The 26,109-nt window shown below is 45.4% G+C and overlaps 1 protein-coding gene across 2 annotated transcripts; it reads right to left on the bottom strand.

The window, feature by feature from the left end:
* Positions 1-1,177: 1,177 nt before the first annotated feature.
* Positions 1,178-25,427, bottom strand: LOC118378282 (ETS domain-containing transcription factor ERF-like). Of its 2 annotated transcripts, XM_035765254.2 has the most exons (6): positions 24,783-25,427; positions 14,363-14,545; positions 9,640-9,874; positions 7,320-7,432; positions 5,470-6,356; positions 1,178-5,373 (listed from the first exon to the last, which is right to left on the bottom strand). In XM_035765254.2, the coding sequence occupies exons 3-6, from the start codon at positions 9,669-9,671 to the stop codon at positions 4,813-4,815; spliced, it is 1,593 nt and encodes a 530-aa protein (XP_035621147.1). In that variant the 5' UTR covers positions 9,672-9,874; positions 14,363-14,545; positions 24,783-25,427; the 3' UTR covers positions 1,178-4,812. The 2 variants fall into 2 exon arrangements, with proteins under 2 accessions (XP_035621147.1, XP_035621146.1); XM_035765253.2 differs by lacking the exon at positions 14,363-14,545 and having other exon boundaries at positions 24,783-25,425.
* Positions 25,428-26,109: the final 682 nt, after the last annotated feature.

The following is a 26,109-nucleotide window of genomic DNA, read 5'->3' on the forward strand; positions in this document are numbered from 1 at the left end:
TGAAAACATGGTCAATGGATGACATGACTTAAGAGTATGCAAGGACATTTTCAACTTCCAGGAATTGTGTACAGATACTTGCGACATGGGGCGTGCATCATCATCATCATGCTGGAACAGGTGGTGATCGCGGCAGATGAATGGTATGCCAATGGGCCTCAGGATCTCGTCACAGTATCTCTGTGCATTCAAATTGCCATCGATAAAACGCAATTGTGTTAGTTGTCCTTAGCTTATGCCTGTCCATAACATAACACCACCATAACACCACCATGCACATCAGCGAACCGCTCGCCCACACGATGCCATACACGCTGTCTGCCATCTGCCTGGTACAGTTGAAACCGGGACTCAGCCATGGAGAGCACACGTCTCAAGCATGCCAGTGGCCATCGAAGGTGAGCATTTGCCCACTGAAGTCGGTTATGACCCCAAACTGCAGTCAGGTCAAGAGCATGGGGAGGACAACGAGCATGCAGATGAGCTTCCCCGAGACAGTTGAAATTCTTCAGTTGCACAAACCCAGTTTCATCACTTGTCCGGGTGCCTGGTCTTAAGATGATCCTGCAGGTGAAGAAGACTGATTTGGAGGCCCTGGGCTGGCGTGGTTACACATGGTCTGTGGTTGTGAGGGCGGTTGGACGTACTGCCAAATTCTCAAAAACAACGTTGGAGGCGGCTTGTGGTAGAGAAATGAACATTCAATTCTCTGGCAACAGCTCTGGTGGACATTCCTGCAGTCAGCATGCCAGTTGCATGCTCCCTCAACTTGAGATATATGTGGCATTGTGTTGTGTGACAAAAGTGCACATTTTAGAGTGGCCTTTTATTGTCCCTAGCACAATGTGTAATGATTATGCTGTTTAATCAGCTTCTTGATACTCCAGCCACCTAACAGGTGTGGCATATCTTGGCAAAGGAGAAATGCTCACTAACAGGGATTTAAATGAATTAGTGCACAACATTTGAGATAAATAAGCTGTTTGTGCATATGGACAACTTCTGGGATCTTTTATTTCAGCTCCTGAAACATGGGACCAACACTTTACATGTTGCGTTTATATTTTTGTTCAGTCTATATCTATGACTAACACATTCACAGGTACAAAGGCATTGCCCTGGACTAACTAATGTAATAAACCTCATGTGTAAGTCCTCTATTAAAAAACACAGACACTTGTCAATTTTTACCTGTTTTAATGAACCCTGATTACAATTGAATTACAAATAAGGGGTGAAAAATACAAGAGAAACAGAAGGTACACTTCCTCAAGGCATGGAGTCTCATCTCAGTTTGAGTGTTAAATAACCGCTGAGAAGAGTGAACGAAGAGAGAGAGGGAGGATAGAGGGAGAGAGATGGTCACCTTTCAAATAATACAATATCTTTTTCCTCACAGAGTCCTCCCAAAAGTGAAAAATAATATATATACACAAGACCAAAAAAAGATATTTCAAAACGAAGGTAATGTGATAGGATTATGTGAGCCCCTCTTTTCCATGTGTCCACAATTACAAATACAACCAGCTTAGTTGAAGTTATAACTACTATTTTAGTTCAGATAAGTGTAAGATGGAGGAGTTGTCATTGTCTGGAAAATACGTACTGAAAAATAAAACACTAAACCCATGAGAGATTCAAATAGCCATGGAAAAGAGGTAGGCCCAGAGTACAAAATAATCAAATAGTAAATCATGTTAATAATAATAATAATAATAATAATATATTTTGAAAAATAAACAGCAATGATGATATTGAGGGAAAAGTATCAACATAGTATGGAAAACAAATTGTGATTTAATTTTTCTTTCTAAGCAACAATTAAGGCAGCTGTCAGTTACAATGCAAGATGGGACAAAAGACTAGCTGGGTGGCTAAAGGCATCAGCGTGCTTCTGTTTGACTGGTCCCGAACCGAATGACTGTGTTCGCAAAACTCCCTTAAAGACATTCGCTTGAAAAACAAGAAGAGAAAAAAAGCGGCAATAGTACGGTTTGTCCATTTTGAGACACTGTAGCCAGTATACACTTCCTCAAAATAGTCAGAATAACTCAAGAAATATGTAATTAATTGAAGTTTTTGCAGAGAAGCTCTTAGTCGCGCAATTTTAAACCAAACTAAGTGGGTGCAGTATGTCTAAACAAAAACAATGTGCATGAAAATGAGTCGTCTCTCCTTGAATGACAACTAAGACATTATTTAAGAATCCCTACTGTTGATCAATCACCGAAGAAGGGGCATAAACTTCAGCTACTGACGTCGGTTTCCTTCGAGAAAAAATATAATGTGCCCAAACAGCCGAAAAAACCTTACCGAAGTCCAAAATGTAACAAAATGTTAGCATAATATATCCACAAACTCTTCTGAGCAGTTTCTGCTGGGAAGCATGCGGACGCCTTAAGGCAACACCAACAGCTGCTTAGACACCCACTCACGCCACACTAGCGCTATGAACAAACTCTGGGCAAGTCTTATTTTGGCCTGGATCTTGTTGTGTTACCCAGCTGGAGGGGCCTATACGCAGTAGATGGCACCTACAAAGCGTCTTCTCAGATTACGGGAAGTCACTCTCCGAGGTTTTGTGATGTCATATCCTGCTTGGGCGGTGGTGGCTTCTCTGGTTAAGCGTCTGCAAAGCCAGAGGGACTAGTACGGGGGTGGGAAATCATGTCGCTAGCGATGTCACCTTCCTTTTACTCTAGGTTAGCCGCATTTCCACCCCTCTCAGCAGACCAGGTCTACCTCACATGTGTACACACATGTGGTGGAGTGTTGCTGATTCATTCTCCTAGTATAGTTCATGGTCCAAGACAAAAGGCAGGTTCAGTAGACCTCAAAAGGCTCCTAGTCCCTGTGTTCCCAGGAGCATTTGGGGTGTCGAGAAGGAGTGAGCCTGGTCGTAAAAGCTGAGGTTCAGGGTCCAAGATCTAACATTTCTCCATTATTTGTTCATTTACTGTCCCTTTACACTCACCATCCTTCAACCCCTAAACAGAATACTTGTTTTTACATTACAAACAGAACCGTGGTCCGATTCCTCCTGCACAAGGACCCTTTTCAATGCAGTTCCACAGTCAAGAGGGGCAAGGAGAGAAGAGGGCTCCCTCATATATGCCCAACATATAGTTACCATTACAATTCCTGATTCATAATCAAATTATACATTTTTTTGAAATATAACATTTGTACTTAATATATTCAAATAAAATATGTGTAGTATTGGTTTAAGTTATTCAGCATCTGTTTCTTTAATGGTATAAAAAAAAATAAGGCAAAGTGGCAATCAGTGTATGCGGTCTGTTCCCACGCCACACCAACTCATTTCAGTACGATATGCTCGAGGCTTCTACAGAAGTATGTGTGTGTGTGTGTGTGTTTGTGGGGAGGTACCATGTGAGTTAACAATGAGATTTTTTTTAACGTTAGTGTGAACGTCAGGGAACAACATTGTGTCTGTGTGTGGGAGAGTGTGAGCACATTATTTGGCAGGGGTAATTCCTTTAAGTCACCTGTCAGTTTTAAAAAAAGGCACAATCTCAAGTTGTCCGGTTTGTTCATTAAAACGGGCAAAGTTCAAATATCACTAAAAAGGCTTTGTGAAGTTGCCTGACATCACCTCGGTACTCACATTCATGGTATACTTTCTTGGGGAGGGAGGGGAAAATCTATTAATTTCAGTCTCGGTTCAAGAACATTGTATATACAAAGGTACTTCTAACCCTCCGTTCACTGCAAATGCCCCACCGCATCTCCCCAAATACGGCACTTTTCTTCTTTTTTTTTTTTTTTTCCTGAGGCACCCTCTATGGGAGAAACAGGAGCGGCTTAAACGAGGGGAGAGGAGACCTTTAAGATAATATTTCAACACCATTCCAAGCGCGGACTAACATTTCCTCGATCCACTCTTCTTATAAGATTGTGCAAAAGTCTTGTAGGGTCCCCAAAAGCTGTCCATTAAGGCCTGGCTGGGTTGGGTACTGCATTGTTACCATGGTAGGTGTCAATCAACACTTGAGTGACAGGAAGGCCATGAGAGACGACGACGACGGGGGGTCTCCAGTCAGTCCATCCACGTCCTCTATAGATCTGCACGCCATTATGGTTTTTGTCCCTACGCTCAAGTCTGGGGAGAGACGATTATCAAAGAGCGTCTGGTGAAAAGGAGGGCTCACTCAGACACATTCAGTCTTAAGTCAGTCCTTGTCGAAGAGGTCTTGATTAGACATTCGCGGACAAGGAGGTCTCTGTTTTGAATCCTGAGATCCCTTCCCAGTCATAAAAGGTGATGGAACAGTTGACAAGAGTTGGTAGGAGGTCCCCATCAAGACAAGCACTTCTGTAATCTCTTTTCAAGTCTGTTGAAGGTAGAAGGCATTGTCGTGATGTCACCCCCCCAGTGTCAGCAATATTAAGGTCCTTCTGGGAGAGTGGGTCTGAAGGGACTCTTTCCCATCTGTTTTGATGCAACATAAAAGGCTAAGGAGCTAAGGGCATTACTGGGAGGAGATGTTGAGAGGGGAGATGGAGGCACCTTAAGGCAGCGTACAGGTCTAAGGGATGGATCCTGGAACTAGGCCCTGAAGGGTCTTCTGTTTAGAGGGGATATCTAATGGCCAGCCTTAGTGTCTCAGTCACAGCATGTTGAGCTGTGTGTTAATGTTCACTATTAAATCAGTTCAAAATGAGAGTAAAAAAAGCCTTCCGCACAGGCACTTGTGTATATGCGTAAGCTTGGTTATAAGAGTGAGTGAGTGTGTATATGTAGGTATGGGCATGAGATTGTCTCTCTCTCTCTGTGTGTGTATTCCTGCCTCAACAGGCTCCGTGGTTCTCCAGAGACAGCTGGGCTGTGGCTCTTTGCAGCTCGGAGCTGGCCCTGCGCTGGGCCGGAGGAGCCCCCAGACTCATGGACGGGCTTTTCCTTGGCCCCTCCCCATTCTCTGACTCCCTCCTTGCCGGCTCCTCCACCACCTCCTTCTCTGCCCGCACTTTCTTATCCTCGGCCTCCTCGCGCTCGCCATAGGCCTCCATCTTCTGGTCCTCGCTCCAGCGGCGCTTGAAGCGCAGCTTGAGGGGGATACAGAGGGTGCTGCCGGGGCTAATGGGAGGTCCCTGGCCTGGCTCGCTCTTGAGGCCCAGCAGGGAGGGAGTCAGAGGGCCCATGGGAGGGGCGGCGGGGGTCTTGAACACATCCTCATCCAGGTCGTCAGTGGCGATGACACCCAGGTTGGTAATGGCGGTAGGGGCGGTTCCGTTGGTGGGATGAGGGGGGGTGAAGACGTCGCCCTCGTAGTCGTCGAGCAGCTCGTCCTCCTCGCTGATGTCGGTCACCTCCACCTCCTCATCGGACTCGATGTCGGAGACGGGCTCCACCTAGTCAACAGAGGAGTCATTGATGAGCACATCTCTTTTTACATTAAACTAGGGGTTAGTCAGGCGAACCTTGATTCTGGTTAGTGATTGGCTCACCTTGATTTTGGGAGGGCCCACTGAGGAAGAGTTAGAGAGCAGCCCTAAAGCAGCGTAGGAGGAGCCTAGGCTGGAGGAGGACCCACCGGTAGAGGAGGCGGAGCAGTCCCTCTGTTTACGCCCCAGCGGAGGCGGCTGCAGCTTGAACTTGAAGGGCGAGGGGTGCTGCTCCTCCCCTTGATGGTGGTGCAGCGAATGGGAGTGGGGCATGGGCGGGGCATGGTGGTGGGCTGTTATGGGCTTGTCAGGGGCGGCAGAAGGCCTGTGGGGCTGGGGGACCACGATGTTGGGGTAGTGGAAGAAGGCTCTGGGGCTGAGGTGGTAGTTGTAGACACTCTGGTGGTGGGCCTGCAGGTAGCGCTTCATGTCGTCCGGGTTGAAGGAGAAGTGGGAGCCCAGCATGGGGCTGAGGGAGGGGGACGGGGTGTAGGGCAGGTGGGAGCCAGGGGTCATGGACAGGGCTGGGGACAGGGTGGACCCCAGGAGGCCCCCAGGGCCCGGCAGTGGGGACACAGGGAACGGAGACATGGGGTCACCGTGGACCCTGTGGCCGGGCGGGGGACGGCCTAGCCCGCCGGGTCCCCCGTAGGCACGAAACAGCGAGTCATGGGAGAGGCGGGGGTGGAGGAGGCCGCGGAACGCCCGTTCGGGGCCCACGCCGCCACGATCTTCACCCCCCACGCCTTCCTCCAGCTCAGAATTGGTGGAGGTGCCATCGCTGCAGTCGGAGACAGAGCCGCGGCCCATACGGCGGGCCACGCTGCTGAACACGCCCGGGCTGCGCAGGTCCTCATTGGGGGAGAGCACCTCGGACGGGGTGGAGGGGGGGAAGCGGAAGTGGCTGCCCCCGGTCGGCACGGGAGGGGCGCTCTGGGGGACTCCCCTACCTGGAGACAGAGAACAGGACAAGTTAGAGGGTAGAGGGTAGGAATGAAACAGAGAGCGAGAGAGAGAGTGAGCAGTTAGTGTGCGGCAATGGGTGACAGAAGGAGAATCAGAGTCAAAGTGAAACCAAGTCAGAAAAAGCAGGTGAGTGAGAGTAAAAGTTACTGTACACAGAATCACAGACAGAGAGAGAGAAAACCCACTGCTCACGTGTTACATTCCCCTTTTCTGCCCTGCGATACCAAATTGTGGCGCACAACAAGTTCTTGGCATCCTCGCCCGTGCCAAAATTAAATATTGGAAAGTCGTTCTTTTTGCCATCACAAACACGAGTCGGGTAGCTCCATTTTCCTAAAACCGCTGAGTGAGTTAACGTCGGAGAGGCATGGGTGTGTGTGACCACGATATCAAAACATGTCAAAACCCAGACCACATCAAATATGGAGTATAATAAAAACTCCATGCAAAAAGCTATGTCACGTGGTATCAGGCTTCAAGTGTGCCCTATTTATACTGTGTGGCTGTGATTACTGCCCCAGGGACTTAAAAGAAAAAGAGGAAACACTTGGTATGAAGCATATAAACAAATATGCAATATGCAAACATCGCTCCACTACATAAACCTGATAGGAGATGGAAGAGTATTTTAAGCATTTAGTCCACGTCATTACCTGTCAGTCATTGTAGCCGCTTCCACAACAAAATGGCGCCAATACGTGTTAGGCTCTCAGGCACATTAGGGCTCTGTATTGGCGTAGCTAGCCTTTAAAACGTTTAGAACTGGACAGATACAGAAATCAAATCTCCCAACGATCAGACGTCAGTAAATGCATGAGGACTTTGTGGAAGTGCTTTAAGACTTGCAAATTATGGACATTTACAACGTATTAATCTATAGTATCTTTAAAACTGTGCCAGTGATGGTCTCCTGGTGAATTTTCGACCAGACTAGAGACAGTACTGACCAGAGCCCATGTCGATGAAGGGGTAGTTGACCAGCACCAGCTTGTTGAAGTTGAACTTGTAGGTAAACCTCTTCCCTTTGGTCTTGTGGAGGATTCTCTTGTTGTAGTAATATCTGCGGGGTCAAGGTTTACACGGTTACTCGCTATTTGTTCAATTTGCACGGTTAAATAAAGATGAAATACATTCGATGGCACACAAAGACAGCACATTATGTGGTCCTACTGAGTGTGATACACAGAACCCCCCCCAAATAAAAAATAAAAGACATGCAGTATCTATTACTATGTAATTGTATTACAATGTAATTGTATTGCTATTTATCTAAGGCAAGGGTTTGCAACCCTGTTTCCTAGAGAGTTACCCTCCTCCAACCACAGTTGTAACCAACCTGGTTCAGCTTATCAACCAGACGACTGCAATCAGGTGGGCTCGATGAGGGTTGGAGTGAAAACCTACAGGACGGTAGCTGTCCAGCAACGGGGTTGGAGGGCCCTGATCTAAGGGTATCATTGGGTGCGGTAACCATGACAATACGAAACGTAATGAGCGCACACACACACTGGAGAATAGTAGGATATGTTTCACCTCAGTGAGACAGACCTTTCCAAACAATGGCCAAATGAACACGCAGGGACTCAGTCTAAAGACTTCAGTTGCACTAGGAGTGGAAGGAAGTCCTCAGCTATTGTAGCCGGTGAACCAAAAGGTAGCTAGCTCTGGCTCGTCTCACTGCTGAACCTCTCGTGCCGGCACAGTGAGGACTCAATGGATGAAGGGCCTCTCCCGATTGCAGCGGCTACCACTATGACTAGAGGGCTCCCACCTACACACGCTAAATGGCAGTAATAGTAGGAGGCTTCCTAGTGCTTACTTTGATATAGATGTGAAGTGGAGACAGGTTTGGACTGGAACGTAAATGTTCACAGGCGCAGAGAGAGAGCACTCGAACACATGGGGGAAAGGCCAGAAAGAAAGGCCAGCAAGAAAGAAAGGCCAGCAAGAAAGAAAGGCCAGAAAGGAAGAAAGGCCAGAAAGGAAGAAAGGCCAGAAAGGAAGAAAGGCCAGAAAGGAAGAAAGGCCAGAAAGAAAGAAAGGCCAGCCAGAAAGAAAGGACAGAAAGAAAGAAAGGCCAGCCAGAAAGAAAGGCCAGCCAGAAAGAAAGGCCAGCCAGAAAGAAAGGCCAGCCAGAAAGAAAGGCCAGCCAGCCAGCCAGCCAGGTGATACGGTGAATGACTTTACTGGAGTTGACACATGCAAGCAAGCACACACACAAAGCACACACACACACACAAACGCAAGCAGAGAGAGCTGGGAGAAACATGCAGACACACAAGGGCTCAAGCTTGCTCTACGGTGCTTTGAAGAACAATTGAACTCACTTCAAACAAAGAGCTAACGTTAGTACTGCCTCTATGACACAGCTTTAAAGTACATTCTAAACACTAACACACACACACACTTCGCAGCCCCTAATCCAAACCTAAACCCTAATGAGGGAAGAACATTGCCATGTTTCAATTACTTCAGAATTGAAAAAGCTCCTTTCATTGCAGAGTTTTATGACAGAAGAGAGTACCATAGACGTTAGGTCAGACCGGTCGAGGAGACTGGTACACCATAGAAACAAACCCACAAGGCGCAGATGGGATGGAGGAGGACTGGCAGAGAAAGCAGCTGTGACGAGTTATTGGTAGGATGAGCACTATCTGACCCACACCAACCTACGACATGAAGGTGACGCTGACAAGCCAGTGTGTGGCAGCCAGAGATATGCGTGTGGTGTGTGTGTGTGTGTGAAATTGAGTGAGTGAAAAGAAGAGAAAAAAAAGAAGAGCGAGAACAGACTGCGGACTAAATAAAAGCTCTGGGCTTCCCACGTGTGCTCTGCAGCGTGTGTTTCTAAAGACAAGGTTGTCTAAATGAGCGGTCACGTTAAAACGAGGGACCTTGACGTACATCCGAGATCAACAAGTCGTGATGAACCGCGCTCCCACTTTCTCCTCTGTTCTCCTCCCTTTCTCTTTGAAAAACAAACAGGGGAGGGGGGAGCCACTCCAGGCCCGTCTTAAATCAGCTAAAAACACTCTTCTAATAACAGCTATTAGTTGAGGCCGGTGCGTTAGAGCTCGGCTGGAGTAAAAGGTTAAACACACTGTAGCCCACTAGGACTACAGATTCCCCCACTTCAGGTCTGTATTTACATAGGTTTGTTACACTTAGATTCAATCTATTTTGCAAGAGAGACCAGTTTACTTCCTTTCTTCGTCCTACAATACCCAGAATCCCTAAGTCGAGTCGATAGTTGTTCCCCTTTCTTACCTAAGCGCTCTGCTCAGCTTGTCGTAGTTCATCTGCGGTTTGCACTTGCGGGCACCCCACAGTCGGGCCACCTCTTCGGGGTCCTTGATGACAAACTCTCCGTAGTCGCCCTGCCAAGCGATGACTTCATGGTACTCCTCCTTCCGCAGCAGCTCTAGGATGAAGCACCAGAGCTGAATCTGTCGTGAGCCGGGGCTCGACTCAGGTTTGTAGGCCCAGTCGGGGAAGGCAAACCCTGGGGAGGAGGGAGGAGGGGAAAGGGGGTTATATGGAGGTGTAGTGCTCAAATGCTGGGGATGATGGAGCGAAGAACAGAGGCGACAGGGAAAGGCTGGTAGTGGAGAGTCGACAAAGGGTTTGTGAGTCGTGGGTTTGATCACCAGGTGACAGGTCACATGTAGATTATTGACCAAGTCACCTTGGATAAAAAGAGTCTTACAGAGCTGTACTGGGGGATCAGTGTTCAAAAACAAAAAATACATTATTTTTTTGGGGCGGGTAACTTTGTTTGAGTTTAAAATCCAAGCTGTACAGGCCTGGTGCTTTCGTATCAGTTCCATGTTTATCATTAATCAAAACGGCCTTGAGTATGAAGACAAAATAAAAGCTATAACAAGCATTAGACACACGTGAGAACAGGGAGCGCAAGTATGTGTTTTAGAGATGTAGGTTGTGCTTAAAGACTCAACACCACTTCAACACAAGGCCAGGCAGAGACATAAACCCCCCCCACACACACACACACACACACCTCATTAGGACCAGATGTGCTCTAGGAAGCAGGCCGAGAAATCACCCTCGGAGAAACACATGGGCACAGCGCAACATAAAACCACACCACGGCGTACATACCAGAGGCATTTATGTTATAATAGAAAACAGAAGGACATCATATCTAGAATACTAGAGTAAACACTGAGATAAGAACACAAACAGCAATACCGACAACTGGTACCCTATTGCCCCATTGAACCACCTGTTGAGCCAAAGTCCACAATTGTCACTATAAACCTTCATTCCAGGTCAAATGCTGCTGCACCAGAGGGACTTCGACGCCCTTTGTCACACACAAAAAAAAAAACTCTTTGTATGAAGGAAGGAAGATTCGATTTTGCGAGTGGCCCAGATAAAAGCCTATGACACGTGACTCACACAAAGTAATTGGATAGGGATAACAGGCTAAACCGTTGAACTACTTCAATTGTCTCGTCTGAATTGGACAGAACAGTGAATGGTTCTGATGGCAAGCCGACACTTCACAGCTCCTAAAGCATAGGCGTATAATTCCCACAACGACGACAAGGCCGGCCAGATCAATGGCGCCACTTTAGCGCCTGTGCCACTTGGGCAGATGTTGGGAAGCTGGTGGCAAAGCACATGTAAAGCCCGGCAGGAGCAGATAAAACGAGAGCGAGTGAGCAAATTGAACACACACACATGTTCAGAAAAGGTAAAGTGGGTGCATGCGTGGGAGAAGAGTGCTCACACATACAAATAGCAGCAATGCCCACAGAGTGCGTCAGTGCTGACTCATGGCCTCTTCTTGTTTGTCATTCAGTTTTCACATGGAGCGCGCCTTTCCCCTCCGCGCTGCCTTCCCTTTCTTTCCCTCACTCCCTCTGACACCATTGCTTAGCAACAGGACATTTTAGCTCTATAAATAAAACACCAGAAAACACACTGAACATAAAACTGTAACTCAATTAAAAAAAGGTATCTATAGTTCAGAGAGTGTTTGGGGGCAAAGAGGTAAAAGACAAAATGAGCGAGGGAGGACTGAGAGAAGGAGGCATCACAGGAAAAGAGAACTTGTCATCTGTGGTTTCACTGATGAAAGGTCGCGGTCCTGCTCTGCTGTCCCTTAGCCGACATACACTGTCGTGTCCGTCACATACTACAAATCTCTTAACTCAAATCACTGACACTCACAACGCTGCTCCTCTCTAGACGGATGCGGGCACACACACACACACACACACACACACACACACACACACAGCATAACAGCCATTACAAGCCCGTCTTCTGCTCTGCTGTGCTCACTACCAGTGGTCCTGGTGGGACTGCTGCTGATCCTGCGGGTGACAGTAACTATGACAGGAATTACACATGGATAAACACAACCCTGGTTACACGCCATAATAACACACATCACTTCCCATGTGTGGTGTGCTGATACCTGGGAGAGTCATGTAGCGGGGCCACAATGATCCGACGAACATCAGGTGTACGAGGTCAGTAAGAAGAAACAGTTGTCAAACCATTTCCCCTGGGTCTCTAAAGGAAATAACTGAAGGAGTAGGGACAAAAAAAGTGCATTTTTATGGTTACCACAAGAGTGGGAGACCATTATTCGAGGCACCCGAATTTCCCTTCCAACAGAAATATACGATCTCTAAACGAGAACCATTTTCATACGAGGATTTCAATACGGCTACTTGATGTTAGCAGCCGTATGACGTCATGTGTTTATAATAGTAGCTTTAAATAACAGATAGTCATCTCGTGCATTGTCCTGAACGCCTGCTGGTCTGAGACCAGGGGCTCCATCGCCTCTTTTTCACCCTGTTCCCTCCATCAATCCCCCCCATTTTCCCTCCCTTCCTCCTATTCTTTGCTGGCTCTATATTTAGCTGGAGGAAAAGGTCAGCCTCCGTCTGCTAGTGACGGCTGCCTGGACACAGAGGGAGGTAGGAGGGGGCACGGACTTGTTCTCTGAGTGAGTAGTCCATCACCACTGGACTACCCTCCATTGAACTTCAATGGGGACATGCCACGGTGCATTGAGAGGGCGAACACACACGAATAAAAAAACAAGGTAAGCGCTAAAAAGTCTTGTAGCTAAAAGAAGGTGGATGCTAACATTGACTCATGCTAGCCTGAAGGCTAATAGCTCCCTATTCTAAAGACATTGCCATCAACACCAACTCATGAAAGGTTGCTAGATCGAATCCCCGAGCAGACAAGGTAAATCTGTCGTTCTGACCCTGAACAAGGCAGTTAACCCACTGTTCCTAGGCTGTCATTGTAAATAAGAATTTGTTCTTAAACTGACTTGCCTAGAACCTGTTAATCCTACCCCCTACTTTTTCGAACATTCTGTTAAAAATCGCGCAACATTTCAGCGTCCTGCTACTCATGCCAGGAATATAGTATATGCATATGATTAGTATGTGTGGATAGAAAACACTGACGCTTCTAAAACTGGTTAAATCACAGCTGTGACTATAACAGAGCCTGCGTTTCATCGAAAAGCGGAAGAAAAACTGATCACTGAAAACTGGAAAAAGTATCAATGCGCTACTTGCATGTATTGTTGAATGGAAACCAAATTACCTGGAGCCGAGATTGGAATTCCTACAGCTTCCACACGATGTCACCAGCCTTGTCAATTGCCTAGGCTTTGTTTCTTGGTCAAACGAACAAGAGACAGCCCATTTCCTCTGGTCTCCGACAGGATGTTTTGGAGTAGAAATTTCTGAACATGATTTGAAGACGTGGAGCTATTGAATATACATCGCCCCGTGATCAATTTGATAGATTATTAACGTTTACTATTACCTAAAGTTGCATTACAAAAGTTGCATTACAAAGTGTTTTGTGAAAGTTTATCGCCAACTTTTTTCATTTTAAAAAATGACGTTGCGTTATAAAACGCTGTTTGTTCCTTGATCACAGTCTTCATAGATCGATATCTAGGCTATATATGGACCCATTTAATAGAAAAAAGACCCAATAGTGATGTTTATGGGACATCTAGGAGTGCCAACAAAGAAGATCGTCAAAGGTAATGAATGTTTTATATTTTATTTCTGCGTTTTGTGTAGCGCCGACTATGCTAATTATTTTGTTTACGCCCCCTGCGGGTCTTTTGGGGTGTTGCATGCTATCAGATAATAGTTTCTCATGCTTTCACCGAAAAGCATTTTAAAAATCTGACTTGTTGGCTGGATTCACAACTAGTGTAGCTTTAATTCAGTACCCTGCATGTGTGTTTTAATGAACGTTTGAGTTTTAACGAGTGCTATTAGCATTTAGCGTAGCTCATTTGCATTTCCTGATGTCTAGATGGGACGCATGCGTCCCGGGTCGACCCAAGAGGTCAAATAAAATGGAAAAATGTCAGAGTCCAGGTGGCGAAGCATTAATAGTGAGACAAGGAGGGGCAACTTAAAAACCCAGGAAGACAGGAAAAAAAACAGATAGTAGGAGGGGCTAAGGACCCAGGTAGGAAAAACACCCCGATGTAGATCAAAGAGGCCAGTCAGAGCTGCAGGTGCACCACATGAACTTTCACCCCTCTCCCGATTCTAGAAGTCAACTGTTACATAAGCGAGAGAGAGAGAGAGTGGAGGCATGAAAAACTCAAATCAGCACAGAGTACTGTGAAAGAGACTAGAAGAGAGATCGGAAAATCTCTCTCTGGCTCTTAAGTACATAAAAATATAAAAATGTAAAGGCATATTAGGCTGTGTGGCCTTTCCAAAGATATAAGGCGCAAAGGGAATAAGCTATACATTGGTTGTGTTTGCTGTGTGCGATTGGCCCCCTATGCACTAAGCTCTGGGATGTTTATGCATCCAGCAGCCACCATGCAGGTGCACCAGACCCCAAGCAATGTAGCAGCCCAAAACAAAAAAAAAGACAGGGCTGTGTGGTGTTGTCATGGCAGTACCGTCACAAAGACGCAACTCCACCACACTGCAGACCCTCGATATGTTACCTTCATCTTTACATCAACAATTGCCAATGTCAACGCCACCGAGATGAAATCAAGTTGGAGCATGACGGTGGTTGGACAGTCATAGGGGCTGGACTGCGACGGTGTAATGGATCCCGGGGCGCGACGGCCAACTCTGCCCAGACAGAAACCAGACGCGTCTTGGAGAGTTCCGTGCAGTGCAAGCTGTGATTAAAAAAAAAAAAAATCAGCCTTAGATGGTTAGACAGGGCGCCTGTTTGCGCCAATTTTCCTGCTATGTGAGGACTGTCGAGTATGAGTGCAGGCCTTGTCCCGTGCAGAGAGGACACAGAGCCAGTGTTTATGAGCACGCCTGTGCAGGCCCTCAACGCTCAGCAATAGATCCCTGGGACAGACATCCTAAATACTAGCCTTGAAAACCTGAGGTTAGGAAATGGAGTTGATCTCCATAATAAACTTGATTTGTGCGTATATTATTAGAAACTAATACAACACTCATAATTCACTATAAAGTATTTATAATCTTTGGTAAACCTCAACCAATTTGAAGACTTGAGTAGGAATTGCTTAACCGAGCTTGACCCTTAACACTAGAAACGTTAAAGCAGTCATTTGTATTACTCTGGCATTTGTAAAGTCATGCCCCCTTCCGTCCTTTAATTTTCCTAAATAAGTATATATAACACACGGTCATTGTTAGAATCTTAATATCACAAACAGAACTAGAGTTAAACAGTTTTAGGATGGCATGTCATTGTTTGAATGGTTTTCCCGTTGCCCCTCCTCCTCCCAACAGTAGGGCCTGCTCCCCTTCTCCTGGAAGTTGAAGACACCCGCCAAGTCGTCGAAACGGAACCGAAACTACATTTCACACGTAACAGATTAAATAAATGAAGTAAAGTATGATGGGGGGAAAGGGGGGAGAATAGGTGAGTTGAAGAGTGAACGATGTAATTATGTAATCACTAATTGTGAATGAAGAACAGGCCCTTCTATTGTATTGACCTACTCCACTTATAATCTCTAAAATGGTATGTACCCTATATCAGTCCACTGAATCGAAGCAGCCTTAACAGTGTTCTCAGGAGTACACAGTGAGAGCGTGCGTCATTTACAATGGCAAGAAGACTAAGTCAAATGGATGCAGATGCTCAGTTAGAGCTGCTACAAAATCGAAATGAAAATGCTCAGAGGGTGGGGAAGAAACGAATCATGACATCCCTGATGATTAATCTTCTGATTCTGAGCCTCAGCCGACACCACAAAAACAGAACGGTGCACACTGAGCAGGCCTCAAATTTCCCGGCGGCATCGCCCGACAAGGCCGTGTGGATGCAACGCCCCCTAAAAACAATTCCATGTCTTGTGGCCAAATTGGCCATTATGCCCTTAGCCTGAATATAATAATTATAATTCCCATTTCCTGGCTGCCAATCGTTGTGCTTCGAAGCTACCTCTCACTTACATTGCGCTCAGGTATCTCAATCCTTATAAGGCAATGCCATGAGAAGGACACGATTCTCGGGCATCGCAGCTCCGAAGTACAAGACAGACACATTGGGACACACAAGCGCGTGTCTTTCTTGTTGAATTCCCTGGGTGCACATTGATGTTAGAAGAACTGTCCACATTTACTTTTCCTCAGCCAACAAGATGAGTAACGGACAGCAAAAGGCCAAATAACCTTGCCCCTAAAATCTAAAAATTCCGGGCCTGCCGAGCAGGTGCCCCCGCCACCATCAAATGAAACGCCACCACCAGCTTTGGTTGTTTATGTGGCATGCTCCAACTGATGTTATTTCATGACAATGCTTTACTTGGCTGACAAGCGGACAATACATTGACTTTGTTTGACTGCTGCCATAATCAACACATTCATTATGATGCCATTTATTGCTTTTGTGATGATTTTCAGTATTTATCAAGCACACTTGGCACTTAATGATGTTTAGGCTGAATGAGATTGTAATCATTTGACCACGTGTCAAATAGCACATTTCTTGGTGGCTGTTATTGTATTTTTTTATAACAAAAAGCTCTTACCGCATTCCAACACATATGCTTTCTGTTTCATAGTTGTAACAATGGCACTGCACCAATAAAATGTATGACACTTTATTTGTGCAAAGCAGTCATCAAGGCAAAGGGTGTCTACTTTGAAGAATCTCAAATATATTTTGATTTCTTTAACACTTTTTTCATTACTACATGATTCCATGTGTTATTTCATAGTTTTGATGTCTTCACTATAATTCAACAATGTATAAAATAGTAAAAAAATAAATTTAAAAAAAACCCTTGAATGAGTAGGTGTATCCTAACTTCTGACAGGTTCTGTATACATTTATAAACTGGGTGGTTCGAGCCCTGAATGCTGATTGGCTGACAGCCGTGGCATACCACAGGTATGGCAAATCATTTATTTTTTACTGCTCTAATTAGGTTGGTAACCATTTTATAATAGCAATAAGGCACGTCAGGGGTTTGAGGTATATGGCCAATATAGCATGGCCGCAATGCGTCGTGCCTAAGAAAAGCCCTTAACCATGGTATATCGACCTTATACCACACCCATCTGTGCCTTATTGTTTAAATATATATAGCCTACAGTAACATACTAATGAAAATGCTATTGTGTGATTTAACTTTTTTATTTATTTTTAAATACAATATTGCCAAAGAACTTTAGAAACACAGGCAAATTATTATTTTTGCAATAGCATATATGAAATGTATTAATTACACTGTTAGAATGTTAAGTCAGAATGACTGCTCATTAATTTGAAGGGGGGGGGGGGCCTCGAGGGCCAGCGGTTCTAGTGTTAAGAGGATGGTAGAATAGCAACAAAAAATAATCCACTTGAGAGGTATTTGCACATCCTTAATCTAAGCTTCATCATCCCATCGACCGTTAAGCCCGCTGTGAACCATGTGACTGAGTAGAGTGTAGAGGCAGTGACCTGAAGAAGACCTGGAAGTGATCAGAGGGGACATGGAGGGGTCGGTTGGGTGAGCCGGGCTTCGCGCAGGCTTTTCCCTCCATGCTCTGGGATGGTACTAACAGGGTAATGTGCAAGACCCCTGGACAAAATCAGGTCATGTCCAAGTGAGAGGACGACCATGTGTTGTCTAAATCCCCACTACTCCAGAGAGGAACTCTGCCTACGGAAAGTGGGGCATGCTGTTGAAAGAAGTCAGCTCTGATTGGCTTTTTCCTCATAGACAAGCATCCTTGCTGTGACTTGGAAATGAGTCTATCCAGAGGGCAGTGGTCTGAAAGTGGGTTCTGACTGGTCAGTCCAGACAGCCTCCCAGTGGGGTGGACCCAGATCGGCCCGTTCGCACAGCTGGTCCTTTCAGCCCCCTGTGGGTGACAGACAGAGTCAGTCGTCTGGGCCCAAGTCACTGGTGGTGGTACAGGGGCCTGGCTTCTGGTGCGGGATATTTGGTGGTGGACTAGGGATCACAAGCACTCTATGGGGAGAAATGCAAGTAAGTTCCACTGTCTTAACTCGTCGCTCATCTCAGTCTGTTATATCTTATCCCCTGCTCCCCTGTTATTTTGTCCTATAATTTGAGGCACACATTTTATCTCCTGGCTGTCTTCAGATTCTTATTCTGCAAAGGAGGGAGGGGGGTGCCCTAAAGTTCTCTTCTGAACTCAGGGGGATCCAGGCATAGCTGTGGGAAATAGGGGTGCTTAGGGTGCTGCACCCTCTGAAAAAATACAATTGGAATAAAAATGAAATATTTTGTTTTTGTTTAGAAAGATCTCCCAAAAGTAGCGCACTGGGCCTTTACTAGTCCTGTATTAGCGGACCCATATAGCCGTCTGTAGGGCGGGCAAAGTTTTTTCCCCCTTGCACCCCTCCTCCCAAAGTCAGGAAAAAAAAAAACGCAGCACCCCCACCCCCAAACATATTCCCGCGGCTATGCATCCAGGCAGCACAGATTAGAGGTCTGGCCTGTGCTCTGTTGGAGGCAGACAGGACTTTGGCCTCTGTAGACAGCAGCCGTGTCTGGCTTCTTCTAAGCCAATTCTGTCTCTTCGATTCGTCAGACGGCACACGCTACAAACTTCACTCAAAGACGTATGAAATCTCAGGTTTGTGAGTTCGCAAAAACACCAAGACTTGCAGGATGATGGGAGAGATTCTGGAAAAGTAACAGCAAACAGAGCAGGAGAAAGTGAGGGGGAGTGAGAAAGGTGACATGGAAGAGAGGACAAGGAGCTAACATTGAGACATTCAGAAAGTCGGTGAGAGAAAGATGAAGACGTAGGCCTAGACAGAGCAGAAGATCAAGGAAATGCAAGCGATAAAAAAATAAGTGGTCAGGGTGGGTTAACGCAGTGGAAAGGGGGCTGGAAACGGGAGGAAGAATCAGAGAAAAGGATAGATTGCCCAGTTTTACAAAGTTCTATGTTGAGGTTAGGTCTCCAGACAGTCTTTACTTTCATTTCTCTCCACAACCACAGACAGCGGCTGACGACAACTTGGTGGCTACAGCTGTGAGATTAGCGCACAGTCGACATCAGGGCTCCCTCCCCTAACCGACGGCTGTCACCACAGCCCAGAATAAACCACCAAACCAAGGGAACGAGATAAATCAGTCAGAACTGAAGCTGCCAATCTCTTCAATGATGGCTAATGCATCTTTAAATGTTCCATATTTCCATAGAGACAAAAAAAAAAAAGTCTTCATAGTCATTGGTGATAGTAGAGTCTTGGTGGCAGTACACTGTGCTTCTCATGATCTAGAACTAGCTTCAAATTGACTTGATACTAATACCCAACAGAGTAGGTTATATGGAAGCATTTTGCTGTAATTTATTTGCCGTGATCAATATCAGGGCATCATTAAGGATGTTTACACAAATCGGTCTCAGGCAGCCTGCATATAGGGGTAACTGTAATGTTATCACGTTGTAAAGTCCATGTTTCAGCAGAAACAAACTCAATGGCACCAAAGGCCGGCCGTCCCTCCCGTGTACAGTCAGCTGTCAATATCAGGGCATCATTAATGATGTTTACACAGATCGGTCTCAGGCAGCCTGCATACAGGCTTACTGTAATGTCTAACGTCGTCACGTTGTAGAGGCCATGTTTCAGCAGAAACAAACTCATTGGCACCGAAGTCCAGCCGTCCTGTCTTCAGTAAGCTGCTCGTTCCATCCACCTCCCGAAAAAAAGTATTTTAATCTGACGAAGGTCTTCCCCCATAGCCGCCGGTTACACGGTCATTGTGCCAGCCCTAAATGTAGGCGGTACGCAAATCATACACTTCAGGAAAGCTACATGGTTTATTTTAGTGGGGCATGCAACACATCTACTTGTTTGTCATTGATGATAGGATGTATGCAAAAACACTGGGCCTGAGGTGGCCATTTTAACCATCTCGGTGTTCACATTTTCCTAATTCGGTTAAATCCAAGTCCTATTGCATTAGCACTGGATCCTCCTCAGACTAAATTGGGTGCGTAGAAATATAAGAGGGAGCCAATGTGGCGTCACCACAAAGATGGCAACCAACATCAGCACTAGCGTGAGAATTGAGAGTGTGCTGCGCGTGTCTGTGTAGTGGGTCTGTGTATGTAATGCAACACAGACGTCAGCATTTTAACTGGTATGTGGGGGGTCCGGCCCCCGTAATAAACTGTTGTGTGAGAGTGTGTGTGTGTTCAGCATAGAACACAAATGCAGAGTAAATCTTCATTACCCTGAGTCTAGCTCTTGTAAGTACAATCAGTCTGATAGAAGGGGGGTTCTCAGTCGAGTCAGGGAAAATAACAAATGTGCCGCTTATTTAACTCTGAGCTGTGGTCTCTGGCTGTAAAGCTTACCAACTGGAGAGGAGACGGAGGGAGAAAACAGACATACTGAAGGAGTTTTAAACCTCCCCTGATAAGATGGAACCATTTGATGACTAACAGGAACAGGGCTGAGATTCCCTTCTGTTCTGTCACAGCCTGTAAACAGGCTTCCCCTTCAGCTTTCTCCTTCTTCACACCTTACCTGCTTTGATCTTGCTCTGGTGAAGAATCGGGTGCAAGTTGTCATGTTTTGTGTGAAGTAGCGTGAGAAAGGAGGGGTCCACACCGCAGCGTTCTCACCAGTTCAGCCTTCACAAACGCCCATGTTCACGGAGATGCACTTTAGAATATCACAGAGTACACCACTAACACAAACATTAGTTTGAAGTAAAACACACTACCACACACTCATGTGGAAAAGCCAAAGCCGCAGGGATTCAGAGCGAGTTCTGACAGACACAGGCGAGACAAAACCTCAGGGTTCCCACCAAACCCAGGGCTGGAGCAGACAAAACACCCAGGCTGCTCCCCTCTGTCCACAAGCCACAGGACAGAGCAACCTGCACTTTTGACAGCTTGGCTAAACACTGGGACACAGATGGCCATGGGTGAATGACGTGATGTGTTAATATTTTGTCCAAACAGTACTTTCGCATTAAAAACATTTTACTAGAAAAACTGCATGTACAGATCTGTTAAACACCAAATATTATACTTTGTAACTGATATTTGTCAGACATTTTAGTCCCTTTGACACATTGACTAACACAACCGTACCATCTGATTAAGTGAAGCCCAACGGCATTGATGGTAACATTCCAGCTCAGAAGAGAGAAGTTAGCATATCTATGCTAAATATTCAATTCTGTATTTTAGATTAGGGGTTTGGTAATGATTTTGAAGATTTTAAAAACCTTCTACATAATCTGTCCTTAAACCTTGTGTCATAGTACAGGACAAAGTTGATCTTTCACTGATATGGCCTGTTTGATTTAGGCTAGACTTAAACCTTCGGAATGTCAGTTGAAGACCAAATGTCTAGATTTGAAAGCAAAAAAAAAGCAAAACAACAAACAGTCTGTTCAACAGATTTCAAATGGGGGAGAAAAGCACAAAAAAATAAGCATAAGAATTCATGTCATTCTAGAAAGATATGCTCTATCATCGAGAGTAAAATGGACCCAAGTTGACTTAAATTGGTTTGGTCACATCAAGCTCCTTCTTGGAGTTTGTGAAGAAGCCGGAACCTCTGCATCCTGTCAGGTGTTCACAGATAGAGGCCCTGACATGTTATCTGCTCAGCGGCCCGACTATTTTTTTGGTTCCACTTGGGCTAGCCTGGTGTTTCATCTACACTGCAGGATCCTTTCAAGCGTGGAGCCGGGTGGGGGAGCAACCCTACTGTAGTAGTACAAATAGTCTACTGTATTCAGTGGGTAATGAACTATGGCGCGTGCCTTTGTTTTACCTGGGCCTGGTGTGCTTTCTTTCCCTCACAATAGGGGTAATAACCAAAGCACATTTCCAGGGGAAAAAAATCTCTTCCCGTCATCACGGGTCAGAGTACGGAGTTCACTTGCGATCGTGCAGGTTTCCAATCTGACGACACCAGCATAACCTGCTTATTAAGGGTTTTCAATAACATTGATCCATTACTTGGTCAGCTAGGCCTAGTCAACATGTTGGGAATATGCTGTTGAGAAAGCCTCTCTTTTATAGCCTAGGACAATTTCAACCCACTATGCTTACTAATTTCCTTTCCTGACATTCATGTTGTTTAAATGCAGACGGGAACCATGTTGAATATTCCCACTGACAAACATGAGCACCCCCAGCAGTCACTTGCAGTGGCCTGTGCAGGCTAATTCCTCGTGTATGGGTCCTTTCACCTCGTACACTGGGGAAGACAACAAAAAGTGCCCGGCTACAGCTGTGACGTCGCACATGTGGCGGATTGTTGATATAATGAGTAACACAAGTGGAAAATTGGGAGCTAGCAGCTCAGACTGCTTGCACCCTGGTCGGATGCGGTGTGGAGTGTGACCCATAGAACTGGAATCCCAGTGCTGTTGACAGATGTCAAGGCGCCTTTGAGCTGTTTCACCTGGGCCAGAGTCAGCCGGGAGCGTGCAATGTTCAGAATGGAACAGACAGATGTACTATAGGCCTATGCATTGGACTTCAGTCTCTATCATGTGGATCCAAGAGCCATGTAAACCTGTGTGACATTCTATAATCTACAACATAAATATGTGCCTGAATACCATTGCCTATTGAGAAACAAATTCATGCCAATGATATTTTCCTGGAATGTTGGCATCAGTCTCCATTACAATACTAATGAAGAGTAGCACAAAGTAACTCCCATACAGCATAACGATCCAGTTATTAGACAACAGAGTTGCCACACAAAGATGTGGGAGGACAGCAGCTTAGCCTACAAGATGGATTCCCGAGATGTGAAGCATTCGGGAACAAATTGAACCAATGAGTGCAGATGAGTGAACGCCATGAAACTACTTAGGGACACTAAATCTGCCACCCCAAATTCCCCATTTTACATTGACCCTTCAGCTTCCCAGTTCCCACATCCCGTATGTAGGATACCTCGCAACCGGTGTCCATACTCCTCAAAATATTGTGTAATATTTGCAGTGTGACAGGATGAGTTTGTGTTGTGGCAAACATAAAGCAATATCTCCTAGAATTCCAAATTCCCAACATTTTCTGGCTCATTAGACGCTACAGGACAGGACAAAAGAAATATGGGCGTTCTATTTATGGGAAAATAGTGTGTGATCAAGCATAAATGTTTTTTTGCGAGTGTGAGACCAACTGTAAGCCATGTCCCAAGTGAGAGGTGTAGCTCAAATGAGGTGGGGGAAAAGGTACACCTACATAGAGCCAACTCATATGGAAAACAGTCCCATACTCTAAATAAGTTATTTCATGTGTGGGTGTACCTGAGACTGGGGGGAGGGGAATGGAATAATCTGCTAATGGTTTAATGCATGTGAACATGATTTCACTGGCAATGCACTTATTTTTATTCAACCAGAGAGAGGGGAATCAATCTTGCCAACTAGACCTACTCAGAGTGTGATTGCGGAATGCAATTCCGGGCGTTCTTTATACTTCTATTGATGCCAACCATCGATAAACCCAACAGAAGAAGAAGAGATGAAACAGACATGGGTGTCACCAGTAGCTAGCTAGGACACCGGTAGAAAGTGTCATTCTACGAGCACTGCTTTCCCGTAGTTCTGTTAACATTACAGCGAGGGCAGGTGCTGGCAGCAAGTACTAACGTTACTAAGTACACTGGTAACTAATTACTAGGACACCAGTAGACAGTGACCCCCCTCCTATTAAAGTTGTGCCTGAGTTGGGACGGCAGGTAGCCTAGTGGTTAGAGCTTTGGGCCAGTAACCGAAAGGTTGCTATTTCTAATCCCCGAGCTGACAATCTGTCGTTCTGCCCCTGAACAAGGCAGTTAACCCACTGTTCCTAGGCCGTCATCGTAAATAAGAATTTGCTCTTAACTAGTTAAATAAAAACAAATATGAATTCAACCTCATTCATTATACCCAGCACCATATCAGTGTCTACTACATATGTGAAAATTGCACGTGTATATGATGTGGTATAAAAAGATAAAGGTCCTAAAAAAAAATGTTTCTCTGACATCACAGGGTAGGATAAAAAAAATAAGAAAAAAGGTGATTTTCAAAACCTGCAACGTTTCTAGTCAGAGGGTGGGTATTTATTTTCCCCACGTCATCGCGAATCTGTGTTTAACTTTTGATGTAATCGGATAGAATTTGTTTTTTTACATTATATGTGTTTCTACAAAACGTAGAAATGTGCCGTTCACACATTATGTAGACATTGATTTTGTGCTGGAAATAATTAAATGACGTTGAAAAGCGGTGGTTAAATGTCGAATGAGTGTCCTGGCATGCCCAACTAGCAACCCTGGTAAATAGTTAAGTAATGGAGAACTAAACAAATAAACAAACGGTTTATTAACAGGTCTGTGTCCGTTTGATAGCGTAAGCAGGGTTACGTTAGCTAACACTAAATGTTACTCGCCAGGAATGTCCATTTTGGGGGGAATTGGTTAGCAAGCTAGTCAAATGTGGAAGTTCGAGAGTTGGTTAGCTAACTAGCTGGAATAATAGCCAAGTTTATCAGACACCGATACAGTAAGCTGTTTGCTAACTAATACACAGTGGTGTGAGCAAATGGTTTAGCGTGGTTATTTTACAAACTTTCCACGCCGAGTTAGCTAGCTCTGCTTGGACTCGAGTAGGAAATTGCGGCAATCAGCTAGCTAATTAGCCTAGCGCCCTAGCCTGTCTGGGGATTCCAACGTCTCATTACGCAGAGTTCTTAAATCAGTAGTTATTTACGATAACCATTGGTCATTGCGACCACACAAGGGTACATCATTACAAGTTGATCATTTTGCCATTACCAAATGATCCAGTTGTGATTGTGTTGTTACGTGAAACAATAACAACCGCCAGTCGAGCGCCATAAAGTATCAAGCACTTCCAGTGGACAACAACAGGAACACAAGAGTTCCATTCGGACAATAGTTGGTCCGCGAACATTATCGTAACTTACCCGTGTCCCCGGGGGTTTTCATGGTGACTCTGGTCAATTCAGAAAGTTTCCCGTTTGGTTGTTAGTTAGCGTGGTATTGGACACCCAGCCTTCGTTGTTCTTGACAAATTAAAATCGAAAAATTCCTCGCTGGCTTGAAAACTTTTCCGTTTCTAAGCTTAGCCTAAACCCCTCTGTTCTCATGCGCTCTAACCCCCCAGCCCCCCTACTGTTCCCCAGTTACTTCTGAGCTCCTAACTTTATTTTGTATTTTCTTTTTCACAAACCGTAGAGACGAATGCTGCTCTAGCTTGGTATAAAGCCACTCGTCAGCACTGAATGGCGTTGAACTTTGAGTCCGTCGTGCTGATAGTGGGGGAATGCCTTGTAGCACTGTTATAGTTCTTTAGCTAATCAGTTTAGCCGCATTAAAATGTTGCAATTGTCGAATCTTCCACATCGTCATTGCAGCAGTCAAAACATCGCATGAAAAACTCTCAATCTGAGTATGGAACCACGTTTTTTTTCTCTTTCTACAGACTTTTATTTTTCCACTCACTCCGTATTCTCAACCCCCAGCCCCCCCCTTCCTCTCTCGGGGTGTCGTGTTTCTCTCTCCCTACCACACGGGGCCGCCCACGCGGACCTGGGAAGGAGCTTACGCCTACTTGCCATTCGCCTGGTTGGCGTCACTACACCACACGGCGTTGCTGTGGAGACCCACCGCCGCCGGTAATGTTGATGTATCCCGTTTGCCGCGAATATGTTACCGCATCAAATCATAGTCAGTGGTTATTTGATACTCTTCCCAGTTAGTTTACTGCAGGGTTGCCAGGTCTAGCTAAAATGTGTAGGCCAAAACATGCCAACAAGGTCTAGGAACTAGCCAAAATGTTTCGCAGTGAGAGAGGAGCTGCCAATTTAGACAAATAAATTATTTTCAATAAAGTTATCGAGGGAATTATAAAGGAATCTCGATTTAACTTCTAACGACCTAAGAAGCTACATTCTTTTTTTTCTCCAGAAAAATACGAATTAATGTGACGAAATTGAATTTGTCGCAAGAGAAAAGATCATTCGACATTTTTATGAATGTTAGGCTATTTTCTGGCAATTTTGTCGTTATTATGTAGAGGATGTTAAAACCGCAATCCGTTATAAATGGCATATTTACGAGATTGACTTGTCGTTTCAATAGGCATAGGCTAGGCCTACTGACTCAAATCTGGGTTTATGATTGTAATTAAATGTTGCCATTGTTTGGTTAGCGAGATGCAGGTAGCCTATAGCCCTTTTAGGCCTAATGCAGTTTACTTAGTTCAAATTGACAGACTCATTTATCCAACAT

The sequence above is a fragment of the Oncorhynchus keta genome, chromosome 20 (assembly GCF_023373465.1).
Source record: "Oncorhynchus keta strain PuntledgeMale-10-30-2019 chromosome 20, Oket_V2, whole genome shotgun sequence".
In the NCBI taxonomy this organism is placed as follows: Eukaryota; Metazoa; Chordata; class Actinopteri; order Salmoniformes; family Salmonidae; genus Oncorhynchus; species Oncorhynchus keta.